A 12923-nucleotide genomic window follows, 5' to 3' on the forward strand; every position below is an offset into this window, starting at 1 on the left:
CAGAAGATTTAGCATTCCCTCAACTCAAACACTGCCAAGTTTCTAGTCCCATTCTTTATACCAAGGTACACTCTCATTTCTTCAACTGCCTGAATGTCACTGACACTTGTATCCAACCTGTCACCTTCAACACAAAATGCCTAAAATCACAGTGACCTTATCTTAGCTCATTTCCATACCTCAGCAATGGTTAATCTTTGTTCACAGAGTGGAGTTCCCTAGGACAAAGTCATCAGAGCTTTTAAGGCTAAGACAAAGACAAAGGCTTGCAACAGTTGGGAGTTGGGCATCAGGAAACCAGGTCCACAACAAAAATATTACAGCAGGACAAAGGCAGGTGTCTGATAAGCAGGGCGAGGGGTCAGATGAGAAAGCTGAGGAGGGGTCTAGTGCACAGCAGAGAAGGATTGGCTCTCAAAAAGGATTTAGAAACCAGTTAAATCCTCTGGTTAGCTTAAAACTCTCAGGGTTTCAAGAACCTTACTTAGCAAATGCAAATCTCAAGGAAGGAGTACTTCTTGTCAACAAGGAGTCTCTGGAACCTCGTCTAACCACATGGAAAAGTTCTGAGGTTCCAACTGGGGGAGGTCTGAAGGAGTCTGGAGCCCCAGGAGTTAGTAGGCTGATCTCCCTCCAGAAGCATCCGAGAATTCATCTGCCCTCGTTTCCAGGACCAGCATCAAAACCTTTGCTGCTCTCTCCCCTTTGGGGGAATGGTAGAAAAGGTGCCAATTCAGAGCTGGCACCACTCTTCTGGTAGGTTCCTTTGAATCCCATGAAGGGACATAATAAATGTTCAAGGATTTTACATAGCTTAGACATACAATAAAATTTTCTGGCATTCACAGAGTTGAAGCCCTGCCTTAGTATAAACTATGTGCTCTTTAGGAATATAAAGAAGGGGTTCTAAGGATCCACAGACAGGTATCAAAGGATCCATAAATACCCCAAATTGTTATGAATATATACAGGCTGTTCCTGGAGAACGGATTCATGGTATTCATCAGAGACATAAGGCTGAAAGGCTGAAGGCATTGTGAAAGCTACATGGTATCACTGTATTCTCAAGTGTATTTTCAAACAGGCATTTGCAACATTTTTACCACTTGAGTGCACACCAGGTTTTAAGTCTTTGAATAGCTTCATTTAAATCATTCAATGCCTGAACAAAGTTGATGTGGAGTTTTCAACCAGCCCTTCCTCCATCAAGTGTGTAAGTGTGAGAGTGTATATGTTGACACTCAAAGTATTCTAACAGTCCACTCACTTTCCCATTCTCCTACAGGATATTTTATACTCCTTTCTTTATCACCCAAATGTCTTGCTTCCTACTTCACTGAGCAAAGTGAAGTAATCAAGTAATCAAAAGAAAACTTTCACAAATTCTTACCTCATCTAACCACCTCTGGGCACTGTCACTCAGATACCCTCTCTTCCCACCTGCTATTGCAGGTGACTACCCACACTCCTACCTAAACCAAGTATTTCTTCTTGAGCCTTCGATCCCATCTTTTCTCACAGATATCACTGGAGAAAGAAAATCTCTGCCCTCACTCTCAAAGCATCACCTTCTTCTCTCTTTTGGATCATTTCCATTAGCACAGAAACAAGCTAACATTTCTTCCATCCTAAATACACACACACCCACTCCTTCTTCTAAAGCTCCAATTCTCCATTTTAGCATCTGTTTCCAAAATGCCCAGCCTATGACAAGGTCCAAAATTAAATTTCTGATTATTTACTTCCCAAACCTACTCTCCTGTTTACCTTCTTCATCTTAGTTGATGGTAACTGCATCCAGTTTATCAGAATATAAACTTTAGAATCATCCTGGACTTCTGTGTCTTACACTCATATCCAGTATGTCAGAGAGTTTTACTGAGTTCCTAATGATTATACAAGGTCCAGATTAGGTTCCTATACTTCTTTCTAAAACTTCTTGGGATATTGCAGACTTCATAGAACTTCTCTCTTTTCCTACATATCTCTACCAGCACTTCCATTGTATATTCTAATGTTTGTGAATATTATCTTATCAAACTCATTACAAATATGAAATATAGCTCAGACTGCTCCATTAAACACACTAGTGCATATTTAGTAATATCACTGAGTGGTTGACTTTTCTTCAAGCTTCCAATAATATCGGTACCATAAACAATACTTACTTTGATTGGTCATGTTTGCAAAAACTATGTTTTCTAGTTTCCTGCATTTGCAAAGCTATCTGTCATGTCTCCAAAACAAGCATTGAGTGGGAGTCCTGCTCTGTGAATGATGGTGGCCATAGTGTCCAGCAACATATACAGCCTTTCAAGCCAATTTGAATAGCAAAACTAAAGGAGAAAATTTAGAGAATTGGAACAACTAGCACAGTCTCATAAATGGTTTGCTTTACTTACCATATATACCCCAAGTCCAAACATTTCTCTGACTACTACTGCTACCACCCTGGTCCAAGCCAAACTATTACAATAATCTAATTAGAAATGGTCATTTGAGTCTTCTGTTGAGTTCTGACCTACATCTTGATATTGAATTCAAAACGTCTTCTTTTCCTATGTATGAAGTTTGATGAGGATTGAACATTCCTCTGGGAAGTTGTAAAGGTCTTTAATAGTACAGTAATAGAAATATAGTATTTGTTGCTCTGATTTCCAAGAGTAGGAGCCACTTTCTATCTCAAGAGTTTTTAGTCAAGGAAAATCTTAGTTGCCAATGGTCCCTCTGAGACCCTGTGGAGCAAACACGTTTTGCTGCTTTAAGAAAGTGGCCGAAGGCACTGGCTGATTGGCTAAGTGGGTAGAGTGACAGCCTGGTGTGCAGATATCTGCAGTTTGATCCCTGGTCAGGGCACACACAAGAAGCTACCATCTGCTTCTCTTCCCCTCCCTTTCCTCCTTCTCACTCTCTTCCCCTGTCACAGCTAGAGGCTCACTTGGTTCCAGTATGGGCCCTGGGTGCTGAGGATAGCTCAGTAGGTCTGAGTGCATCAGCCTCAGGCACTAAAAAATAGCTTGGTTGATTCAAGCATTGGCCCCAGATGGGGCTGCCATGTAGATCCCAGTGGGGCCATGTGGGAAGCTGTCTCCCTATCTACTCTCCTCAAAATAAATGAATAAATAAGTGGCTTAAGTTACAGATCTACTGCATAATGGCATTAGCATAAATGTAAAATGACTTAAATGCACTTAGGCCTCAACAGTGAGAAAGAAAAGGAAAATAATGACTTAAGATGATGCTTGTCAAAGAGCAGATGTCCTGAGAAGACAGAATATGGCCATAATGACTGACATGTAGAACTGCATTTCTTTAATTAGAGACAAATCACAAGAAGAAAAGCAAGACTTCTCTGTATCTAAAAAGTGGCAAAAAGAGGATACAATAAGGGAAATGAGCTTGGTTCTCTTTTTTTTTTTTTAATTTTTTTAATTTATTCATTTTAGAGAGAGAGAGAGAGAGAGAGAGAGAGGAGAGACAGAAAGAGATAAGGGAGGGAGGTGTTGGAAGCATCAACTCCCATATGTGCCTTGACCAGGCAAGCCCAGGTTTTTGAACCGGCAACCTCAGCATTTCCAGGTCGATGCTTTATCCACTGTGCCACCACAGGTCAGGCGAGCTTGGTTCTCTTTGAAAGGCTCAGTTGGGAAACAATTACTATCCGCCTTTATAATTGAAGAAATTAGTTAAGGACCAAAAGAAAAAAAAATGTAAAAAAAACAAAAAACAGAAAAAGGGAGAAGCCAGCTGTGGGTATCTCTGGCAGGTGGCTGCTGTGTGAATACACAAAGCAGTTGCTGTCAGTAGGTTTGTGGAGAGGAAACTGGGTAAAAAGTCATAGGTCTAGGCAGGTCACATAAAACAAAAGAAAGATCAAGATAAAAGACACAGCAACAGAAAGTAAAATTTTAGAACTAAAGGAAACCAATCTGAAAAGTAGCTAACAAGGAACTTACAGTAGCAAGAATTGGGAATAAGTATTGAAATTATAAGCAGAGAAATAAAGAAGAGATTAGTTCCTGGAGGTAGTTCACCCTTTGAGTAATATAAACGTTCATGTACACCCTTGTGCCTCCTGACCATCCAGAGTATGATCATATAAGTACGATGGCAACATTAAAAAAAGGCAAATGCATGTTCTTCTTGTTTCCATAAATTAGTTATCAAACAAACATGATTTTAAATTAATAAAACTGTAACTGGAATTAATTTCATTAAAAAAAAAAACTCACTCCTGGGGATCAGTGAGCATGAAAAAAACTCACTACTCAAAGGGTTAATGGCAGTCCAGAAAACAGAAGAGGTGAAGCTGCGTTATAAAATCAGTAAAAACTGAAGTCTAGTGTAAAAATATCTAATATATACTAAGCTATGCAGAGTAAAAAATTTTCTAGTTCTTAAAAACGCAATTGAGTGAGGTTAAGTTTGGGTTAATGATAAACTCTACATAATCTAAAAACATTGTCCGCTTTCCAAATTAAAACACGTAAAGGAGATTGTTTGGGGCATTTTTTTTTATGTCATTGAAACATGGGCTAAATTTTACCATTATTTATTTTGTCTTAACTAAGTATTCATCTACTTTCTAAAAATAAAAAAATACAAACAAGGAGGAAGAGAGGGGCAGAAACCACTCATCTGCACTTAGAGACTTTATTAAAGTGGAAAAAAATAATAAATTCTTAAGTAAAGGAAGAGAAGATAGTTGACAGGCAAGAATTTCTCTCATTGCCATGCCCACAATACATTTTACCTACAAAACTAATCATTAGCCATAATAAAAACAAGCAGCCAGACCCTGGTTGGGTGGCTGTTTGTTAGAGCGTAGTTCTGAAAAGCCAAGGTTGTGGGTTCAATTCCCAGTCAGGTACAGAGAAGAAACAACCAATGAATGCATAAATAAGTGAAACAACAAATTGATGTTTCTTTCTCTCTCTCTCAAAACAATTAAAAAAATAAAAAAGCAGGCTATGAATATAAACATTTACTAAATGCCTATTCAATCAAAGACTGATAAAAGCCAGAGATAAACAGAAAAGATAGAATGTTTGTCTTCAGTGCTTAAACAGAAGGAGGAAGGCAAAGAAAAAAAGTTCTGCATGCTTTGACAGCATGGTGTACAGAGTAGACAGACACAAAACTGAGTGAATGGCCACTCCATCCCTTGTGGAAAAGCTGCTTTCCCCCAGCTTTGAAAGTTCAGCAAGTGTTTAGAAGCAAGGATGAAGGAATTCCAGCCAGAAAAAAACAACAAGCAGAATAGTAGCAATAACCATGTACCTAGAGAGAACAGTGGTCTCTGACGCTTGGGGTGCAAGGTATAGAACCAGCAGGAAAAAGGTGACCAAGAAGCACTCTTCACTGCATAGGGCAAAGCAGAAGAGGCAGGGTTTAAGAGAAGAGGGCAGAGAAATCTCACTTAGTCCTGTTTGCCCATCCTGGAAGTTCTATCTGGCAACTATGATGGAGAGAATTCAGTCTGAGGTGTAGTTTTGTGACACCAGTACATGTATATAACAGAAGTCATGGAGTAGATAAAATTATTCAGGAAGATATAAAGAGTTAGCAGGATTAAGAATAATTTATAGATAAAGTACTAGAAATATCACGTTGAATGTCCTTTTGATGACCTTGGGGGGGGGGAAGGAAGGAGAAGATGGTTACTAGATGGAAATGCAATGTCCAGGAATAATTATTTAATTAACTGTTACTATATTGATAGGTAAATCATGCAAAGAGATGATTGGTGAAAATACAGGAAGGAAACAGATGGAGCAATGTCCTAGAGCAGTGCTCGGCAAACCACAGCTCACAAGCCACATGAGGCTCTTTGGCCCCTCGAGTGTGGCTCTTCCACAAAATACCACCTGTGGGCGCTACCTCGATAAGGAATGTACTTACCTATATAGTTTAAGTTTAAAAATTTTAGCTCTTGGCCCTGGCCAGTTGGCTCAGCGGTAGAGCGTCGGCCTGGCGTGCGGGGGGACCCGGGTTCGATTCCCAGCCAGGGCACATAGGAGAAGTGCCCATTTGCTTCTCCACCTGCCCCCTCCTTCCTCTCTGTCTCTCTCTTCCCCTCCCGCAGCCGGGGCTCCATTGGAGCGAAGATGGCCCGGGCGCTGGGGATGGCTCCTTGGCCTCTGCCCCGGGCGCTGGAGTGGCTCTGGTCGCAGCGGAGCGACGCCCCGGAGGGGCAGAGCATCGCCCCTGGTGGGCGTGCGGGGTGGATCCCAGTCAGGCGCATGCAGGAGTCTGTCTGACTGTCTCTCCCCGTTTCCAGCTTCAGAAAAAATACAAAAAAAAAAAAAAATTTTAGCTCTCAAAAAACATTGTAATTGTTATACTGTTGATATTTGGCTCTGTTGACTAATGAGTTTGCTGACCACTGTCCTAGAGGATAAAGTAAATAATTGTTTTAAGAACCAAGGTGAGGGATCATCAGTGGATTCTAAAACTATTAGGTGAAACAAGATACATCATGATGCCTCCAATTCCCTGTCATTTCATTCTGTCAACTAAACTAAGTGACTAAATTCAGTATCAGAAAAAAAAAAGAATTCCTAGATTTTTGATGTCTTTAAATGTGATGAGACAGGAAGTGAACAGTACGCCCTATGCAATTTTCTTTTCTTTTTTTTTTTACAGAGACAGCGAGAGTCAGAGAGAGGGATAGATAGGGACAGAGAGACAGGAATAGAGAGATGAGAAGCATCAATCATCAGTTTTTTGTTGTGACACCTTAGTTGTTCATTGATTGCTTTCTCATATGTGCCTTGACCGCGGGCCTTCAGGAGACCGAGTAACCCCTTGCTCAAGCCAGCAATCTTGGGTTCAAGGTGGTGAGCTTTGTTCAAACCAGATGAACCCGTGCTCAAGCTGGTGACCTCGGGGTCTCGAACCTGGGTCCTCTGCATCCCAGCCCGACGCTCTATCCACTGCGCCACCGCCTGCTCAGGCTGCTATTTTCTTAATGAAAATATTTACCATGAATATCTCAAAATTTTTATAACTTTCAAGATATAAGATATGCAAGGCATGGTAAGGAAGCAATACAAATAGTCCAGAAGCCTGACCAGGCAGTGGTGCAGTAGATAGAGCGTCAGACTGGGATGCAGAGGACCCAGGTTTGAGGCCCCGAGGTCGACAGCTTGAGTGTGGGCTCATCTGGTTTGAGCAAGGCTCACCAGCTTGAGCCCAAGGTCACTGTCTTGAGCAAGGGGTCACTTGGTCTGCTGTAGCCCTCCCCCCCAGTCAAGCCACATATGAGAAAGCAATCAATGAACAACTAAGGTGACACAATGAAGAGTTGATGTTTTTCATCTCTCTCCCTTCCTGTCTGTCTGTCCTTATCTGTCCCTCTCTCTGTCACACAAAAAAAGTCCAGAAGCTTAGACAGTCTGCAGAACTAGTAGTCTTTTCAATATGTCAATGACCTTTACAATGAGGAAAAAACTGTCTAGACTCAGAAGAGACAATATCTAAATGTCATCATCAATAAATCTTACAAAATAGATTGTAAAACATTTTTAGGATATAACTGAAATTTTTTTCATATGAGCTGAGCATTACTTATTTTGTTAAATATGATCACTATTAAGTTTCATAGAAAAATGTTTTGTGGGATATTTTTTGAGATATAAACTGTGGTAGGTACGTATGAAACATCAGGAAATTTATAAATTCAGGTGGAAGGTGTGGCAAACTTGAACAATTATAAGGTACAGGCAATGAACCCTCCCATCCAGTGGAGGAAAGAAGGTACTTTTAAGGTGGTGAGAACCTCCATCTCAGTTCCCCAACATTCTCTTGCTCCTCCAACTTGATTACCCAAAAGGTGGGCTGCAACATGTGACTCCAATCTTCTCCCGCTCAGAGCACAGATGACCACCGGGCAGGCACCAGGGACCAACTCATCTGCAGGTCAGGAGGAGAGGCATGAAGTGTCCTGTGGAGGAGTGGACACCTCAAGTGGGAAGAAGGTTCAGGGAGCAAGGAGGTCCCCGCTGCCCACGCACTGCTCCCCTGTGGCCCTGCACCACGGGCCACCAGGCCATGTGGAGGGAGTCCAAGATGGCGATGAAATAGGCAGAAATTCCAACTGCCACCTCCCAGGACCAAATCAGATTACAACTTAATTTAAGAACAATCATCTTGAAAAATCAACATTGGACTAAAGGAAGAGGAGTCTATAACCAAGGGTCACAGAAGAAGCCACACTGAGACTGGTAGGAAAGGTGGAGATGCAGAAAGGGCTGCTCTGCTCCCAGAAGCGAGCGGCAGCCCGGAGGCACTCTCACAGCTGGGTGGGTTGCCCTAAGAGGTGTGAGACCTCCGCTCCAGGCCTGGAGCCCCAGCCTAGAGCCCCAGAGCCTAGGAGAGGCACCCTGACAGCATTTGGCGGTGAAAAGAGCTGGGTTTCTGGCTGTGAGAAAGAACTGAGATCTCTGAGATGCAGGCTCAATCTTAGAGAGCTGTACAGAAAATCTTGTTCACAGCCATTTACCCAGGGCTCCAGCAGGGGAGAGCTGAGAGGACTGGAGTTGCAGGAGGACAGTGTAAAGCTAGAGGCTCAGGGAGAGACACTGTGGGGGACAGCCACCGGAACCTGTCATGAATCATTTTCCAGTACTGCAGTCGCCATCTTTCATGGGTGGAACAATCCCTCTGAGAGGCAGCGGTCTCGAGAAAAGCAAATGCTCTGCCCTCAGGAGTCTCTCCTACCCCAGTCATGGCAACAGATCTTTTCTGAGAGGCCAGGAAGCAGGGGGCCTGTCAGTGGCTCCGTTTTCTGGTGTTGAGACCGGAGCTCACCTACACACTCCTGACTCTAAGACTAGTGCTTCCACCTCACAGGAGACTCAGTGGAAACTGTCTTGACTGCATGCAGACCACACCTCTGGGTCTCAGAGGCCACACCTACCAGACCCCTGGGGACACACCCTGCTGAGGACTGTGAAAAAAGTCTAGACAGACTGACACCTGGTGCCCAGGGGCGAAGCCACACCCATCACCCTTCTTAATGCTTCATTAGCCACAGGCTGTACTCTAGCAGAGGCTTTTTCAGTGGCCGAGCCCAACAAGCAGCCAGCAGAGAGAGGCTGCAGGAGGCCGGACTCAGGGAACCTTGGCCTTTTAAGTGGACCTTCCCCTAGGACCAGAATGGGTAAAAGCCAGCCTAGGAGTACCACTGGTATTTCCATGTGCACCTGGGCCCAGCAGAGGCAGCCACAAATTCTAGATTGCTTGTAGCTCCAAGAAGGTTACTGAAGGCCAGTCACAGGCAGTGTCCTCCACTGGTCTGCGCCAGTTTCCTGCCAGGGAGGCCCAGGGCTGGCACATCCAGGGGCCATCTATAGAGACCATTGGATCAGGACCTAACAACCCTTGCTAGAGTGGTATCTGAAGGAAAAGCTCCTCACACATGGCCTAGATGAGGCGAGTTCCACTCTCTCTGATCAACACCAGCACAGCAGCTCATGTGCATTGAACAGGTGGAATTTCATAGTCAGCCAACCTGCGTGCTGGATATCCTGCCCTGCTGGGCTAGATTCCACAAGGGGAAGGGAGAGAGGTTTGAAACATGGACATTTAACGTATTGGTCCCTATAAGCCTATTGTAGGGTCTGGTCGAGGGGCTTAGCCACCTTAGGGAGGGGCACAGTCAGCCCCAGAAGAGGACTCTCTCAGTCTTTCTCCCTGAGACCGGGCTCCAACAGCTGAAAGAACTTCTGCAGAGAGGACTGTTGGCCCCACTCAGTCTGAATCTGCTGCTCACCTTGTTGGGGAGAAATAAAATTTGAGTATCCAGCAGTGGCTGCAGGATTAGGCTCTGGAGGAGGGACCACATTCCACATACTGAGCTCCTGACCAAGAGACCCCAGAAGTAGGGGGTCCCACTAACTGTTAGTGACTGATGTATTCCCAACCTCAGCTGCACTAACTCACCAAGCTTGTGACCTGTAGAGGGGTTGGTTGGGGGAGGCCAGTCTGAGAAGACTCTGTGGGAAGACTAGGCAGCAAGAGGAGGAGGAGCAGCTGAAAAGTGGAGGCAAATCTTACAGAGCTTGGGGCTTTTATGGAGCTGTTGTCATCTCTAAGCAGGAGGAAGCTGATCCTTACAAACAGGTTGGCACCTCCCACACTACATTGGCACAAAAAATGCAGACAAAAACAGCAAAAGGTGCAATAGCTGCAGACAGGTAGCCCACAGTGGGTTACAAACAACAGCTGATGCCAACCCAAGAAGATCTAGAGCCAACACAACTGGTAGTGGGTGGCAGATATCACCAACCCTAGACTCAGAGAGATATGAAAGCAGCATGCCCAAAGGAAGAGTCTAGCAGGCACCAGACACTGTGGAGAATAAATATGCCCAATAGGACAGACATTGCACAATGTGTGTAATACACATGATCAAGGTTGACCCTTAGAGCCAGCCAGCCTGAAGGGTTAACCATACCCATGAAAGGACCAAATGCATTCAATACTCAAATACAACAAGAGGTAAAATAGTACCCTCAAGAAGCATTCTTACAACAAGGAATAAAGGTGGCCTGGAGGTCAGTACCACCAAGCTTATCTTCCTTATAAAGACACCACAAAAATTTCAAAATCATACAGTACTACACAAACAAAATGGACAGAGAAATGCGACTGAAATGAACCAACAAGAGAAATCCCTAGCAAATGAACTAAATGAAATGGAAGTAACAAACTACCAGATGCAGAGTTTAAAATAATAATATTTAGGATGCTCAAGGATCTCAGAGCATCATGAGCTCCAAATTGAAGAGATAGCAAGCATCAAAAAGGACACTGAAAGCATAAAAAGGAACCAGTCAGAAATGACAAATACAATATCAGAAATGAAGACTGTACTAGAAGGAATCAACAGCAGGCTGGATAAAGCAGCGATTTAGGGGACAAAATAAACGAAAGCACAGAAGCAGGGCAGCAAAATGAAAAGAGGCTCAGAAAGTCTGAGGAAACACTAAGAGACCTCTGTGACAACACAAGGAGAAACATGTACACAAGGGTTCCTGAAGGAGAAGAGAATGAACAAGAGATAGAGAACTTGTTTAAAGAAATAATAGCTAAAAATTTCCCTAAATTGATGAAGGAAAAGTCACACAAGTTTAAAAAGCACAGACAGTCCCATTAAAGAGGAACCCAAGGAGGCCTACAACAAGATACATCATAATTAAAGTGCCAAAGTAAAGAGAAAAAGGAAGAATATTAAAAGCTACAGGAGAAAAGCATTTAATAACCTACAGAGGAGCCCCCATAAGGATGACTTCTGACTTCTCAACAGAAACACTTGAGGTCAGAAGGGACTGGCAAGAAATATTGAAAGTGATCCAAAACAAGAACCTACAACCAAGACTTCTTTATACTGCATGGCTATCATTTAAAATGGAAGGAGAAATGAAAAGCTTCCCAGACAAAAAATAAAAAACTCAAGGAATTCATGACTACCAATCCAGTACTGCAAGAAATGTTAAGAGGCCTGCTGTAAAAAGAGCAAAGGAAAAAAAATCTAGAAATCAGGATTATAGATTTAAAGAATAAAATGGCAATGAATAAGCACATATCAATAATAACTTTAAATGTAAATAGATTAAATGCTCCAAACAAAAAATAGAGTAGCTGTGTGGATAAGAAAACAGAACCCGTAATATGCTGTCTACAAGAGACCCACCTCAGAACAAAAGATACACACAGACTGAAAGTGAAGGAATAGAAAAAAGTTCTAATACTATATTCATGCAAATGGAACAGAAAAAAAAGGTGGGATAGCAATATTTATATCTGACAAAATAGACTTTAAAACAAAGGCTATACTAAGGGAAAAAGAAGGTCACTACATAAAGATAAAGGGAGCAATCCAACAGGAGGATATAACCATTGTAAATATTTATGCGCCTAATATAGGAGCACCTAAATATATAAAGCAGATTTTGATGGACATAAAAGTTGAGATTGACAGCAATACTATAGTAGTAGGGGATTTTAATACCCCACTAACATCAATGGATAGATCCTCCAGACAGAAAATTAACAAAGAAACAGTGCCCTACATGACACACTAGATAACCACATTTTAATTCATATCTTCAGAACCATTCACCTCAAAGCAGCAAAATATACATTTTTTTCAAGTGCTCATAGCACATTCTCTAGGATAGACTATGTGTTATGACACAAAACAAGTGTCAATAAATTTAAGAAGACTGAAATCATATCAAGTATCTTCTCTGATCACAATGGCATGAAACTAGAGATCAGCTATAACAGAAAAACTAAATAATTTTCAAATACTTGGAGGCTAAATAGCATGTTAGTAAATAATGAATTGGTTAACAACAAGATCAAGGAAGAAATAAATTACCTTGAAACAAATGAAAATGAACATACAACAAATCAAAATTTATGGAACACAGCAAAAGCAGTCCTGAGAGGGAAGTTCATAGCATTACAGGTATATCTTAAGAAGCAAGAAAAAGCTCAAATAAACAACTTAACCCTGCATCTAAAAGAAATAGAAAAAGAACAACAAATAAAGCCCAGAAAAAGTAGAAGGAACAAAATAATAAATATCAAAGCAGAAATAAACAACATAGAGGCTAAGAAAACAATACAAAAGATAAATGAAACTAAGAGCTAGTTCTTTGAAAAGATAAACAAGAATGACGAACCTTTAACCAGACTCATCAAGAAAAAAAAAGAGAAAACTCAAATAAAATTAGAAACAAAAGTGGAAAAGTAACAACTGACAGTAGAAATACAAAGGATTGTGAGAAAATACTATGAAGATCTATATGCCAAAAAATTGGACAACCTAGGTGAAATGGATAAATCCCTAGAAACATACAATCTCCCTAAACTCAATCTGGAAGAATCAGAAAATCTAAACAGACCAATTA

At 41.9% G+C, this 12923-nt stretch overlaps 1 protein-coding gene across 1 annotated transcript in view; it reads right to left on the bottom strand.

Annotated features, from left to right (window-relative positions):
* The window catches only part of LOC136383889 (ATP-dependent translocase ABCB1-like), a 120775-nt gene extending 112989 nt beyond the window's left edge, over positions 1-7786 (bottom strand). The window contains 3 exon segments of the mRNA XM_066353793.1: positions 2169-2204; positions 2207-2336; positions 7763-7786. Of these exon segments, the coding sequence (XP_066209890.1) occupies positions 2169-2204; positions 2207-2336; positions 7763-7786 (190 nt within the window).
* Between the last annotated feature and the right edge of the window lie 5137 nt (positions 7787-12923).

This window comes from Saccopteryx leptura, chromosome 12 (assembly GCF_036850995.1).
Source record: "Saccopteryx leptura isolate mSacLep1 chromosome 12, mSacLep1_pri_phased_curated, whole genome shotgun sequence".
In the NCBI taxonomy this organism is placed as follows: domain Eukaryota; kingdom Metazoa; phylum Chordata; class Mammalia; order Chiroptera; family Emballonuridae; genus Saccopteryx; species Saccopteryx leptura.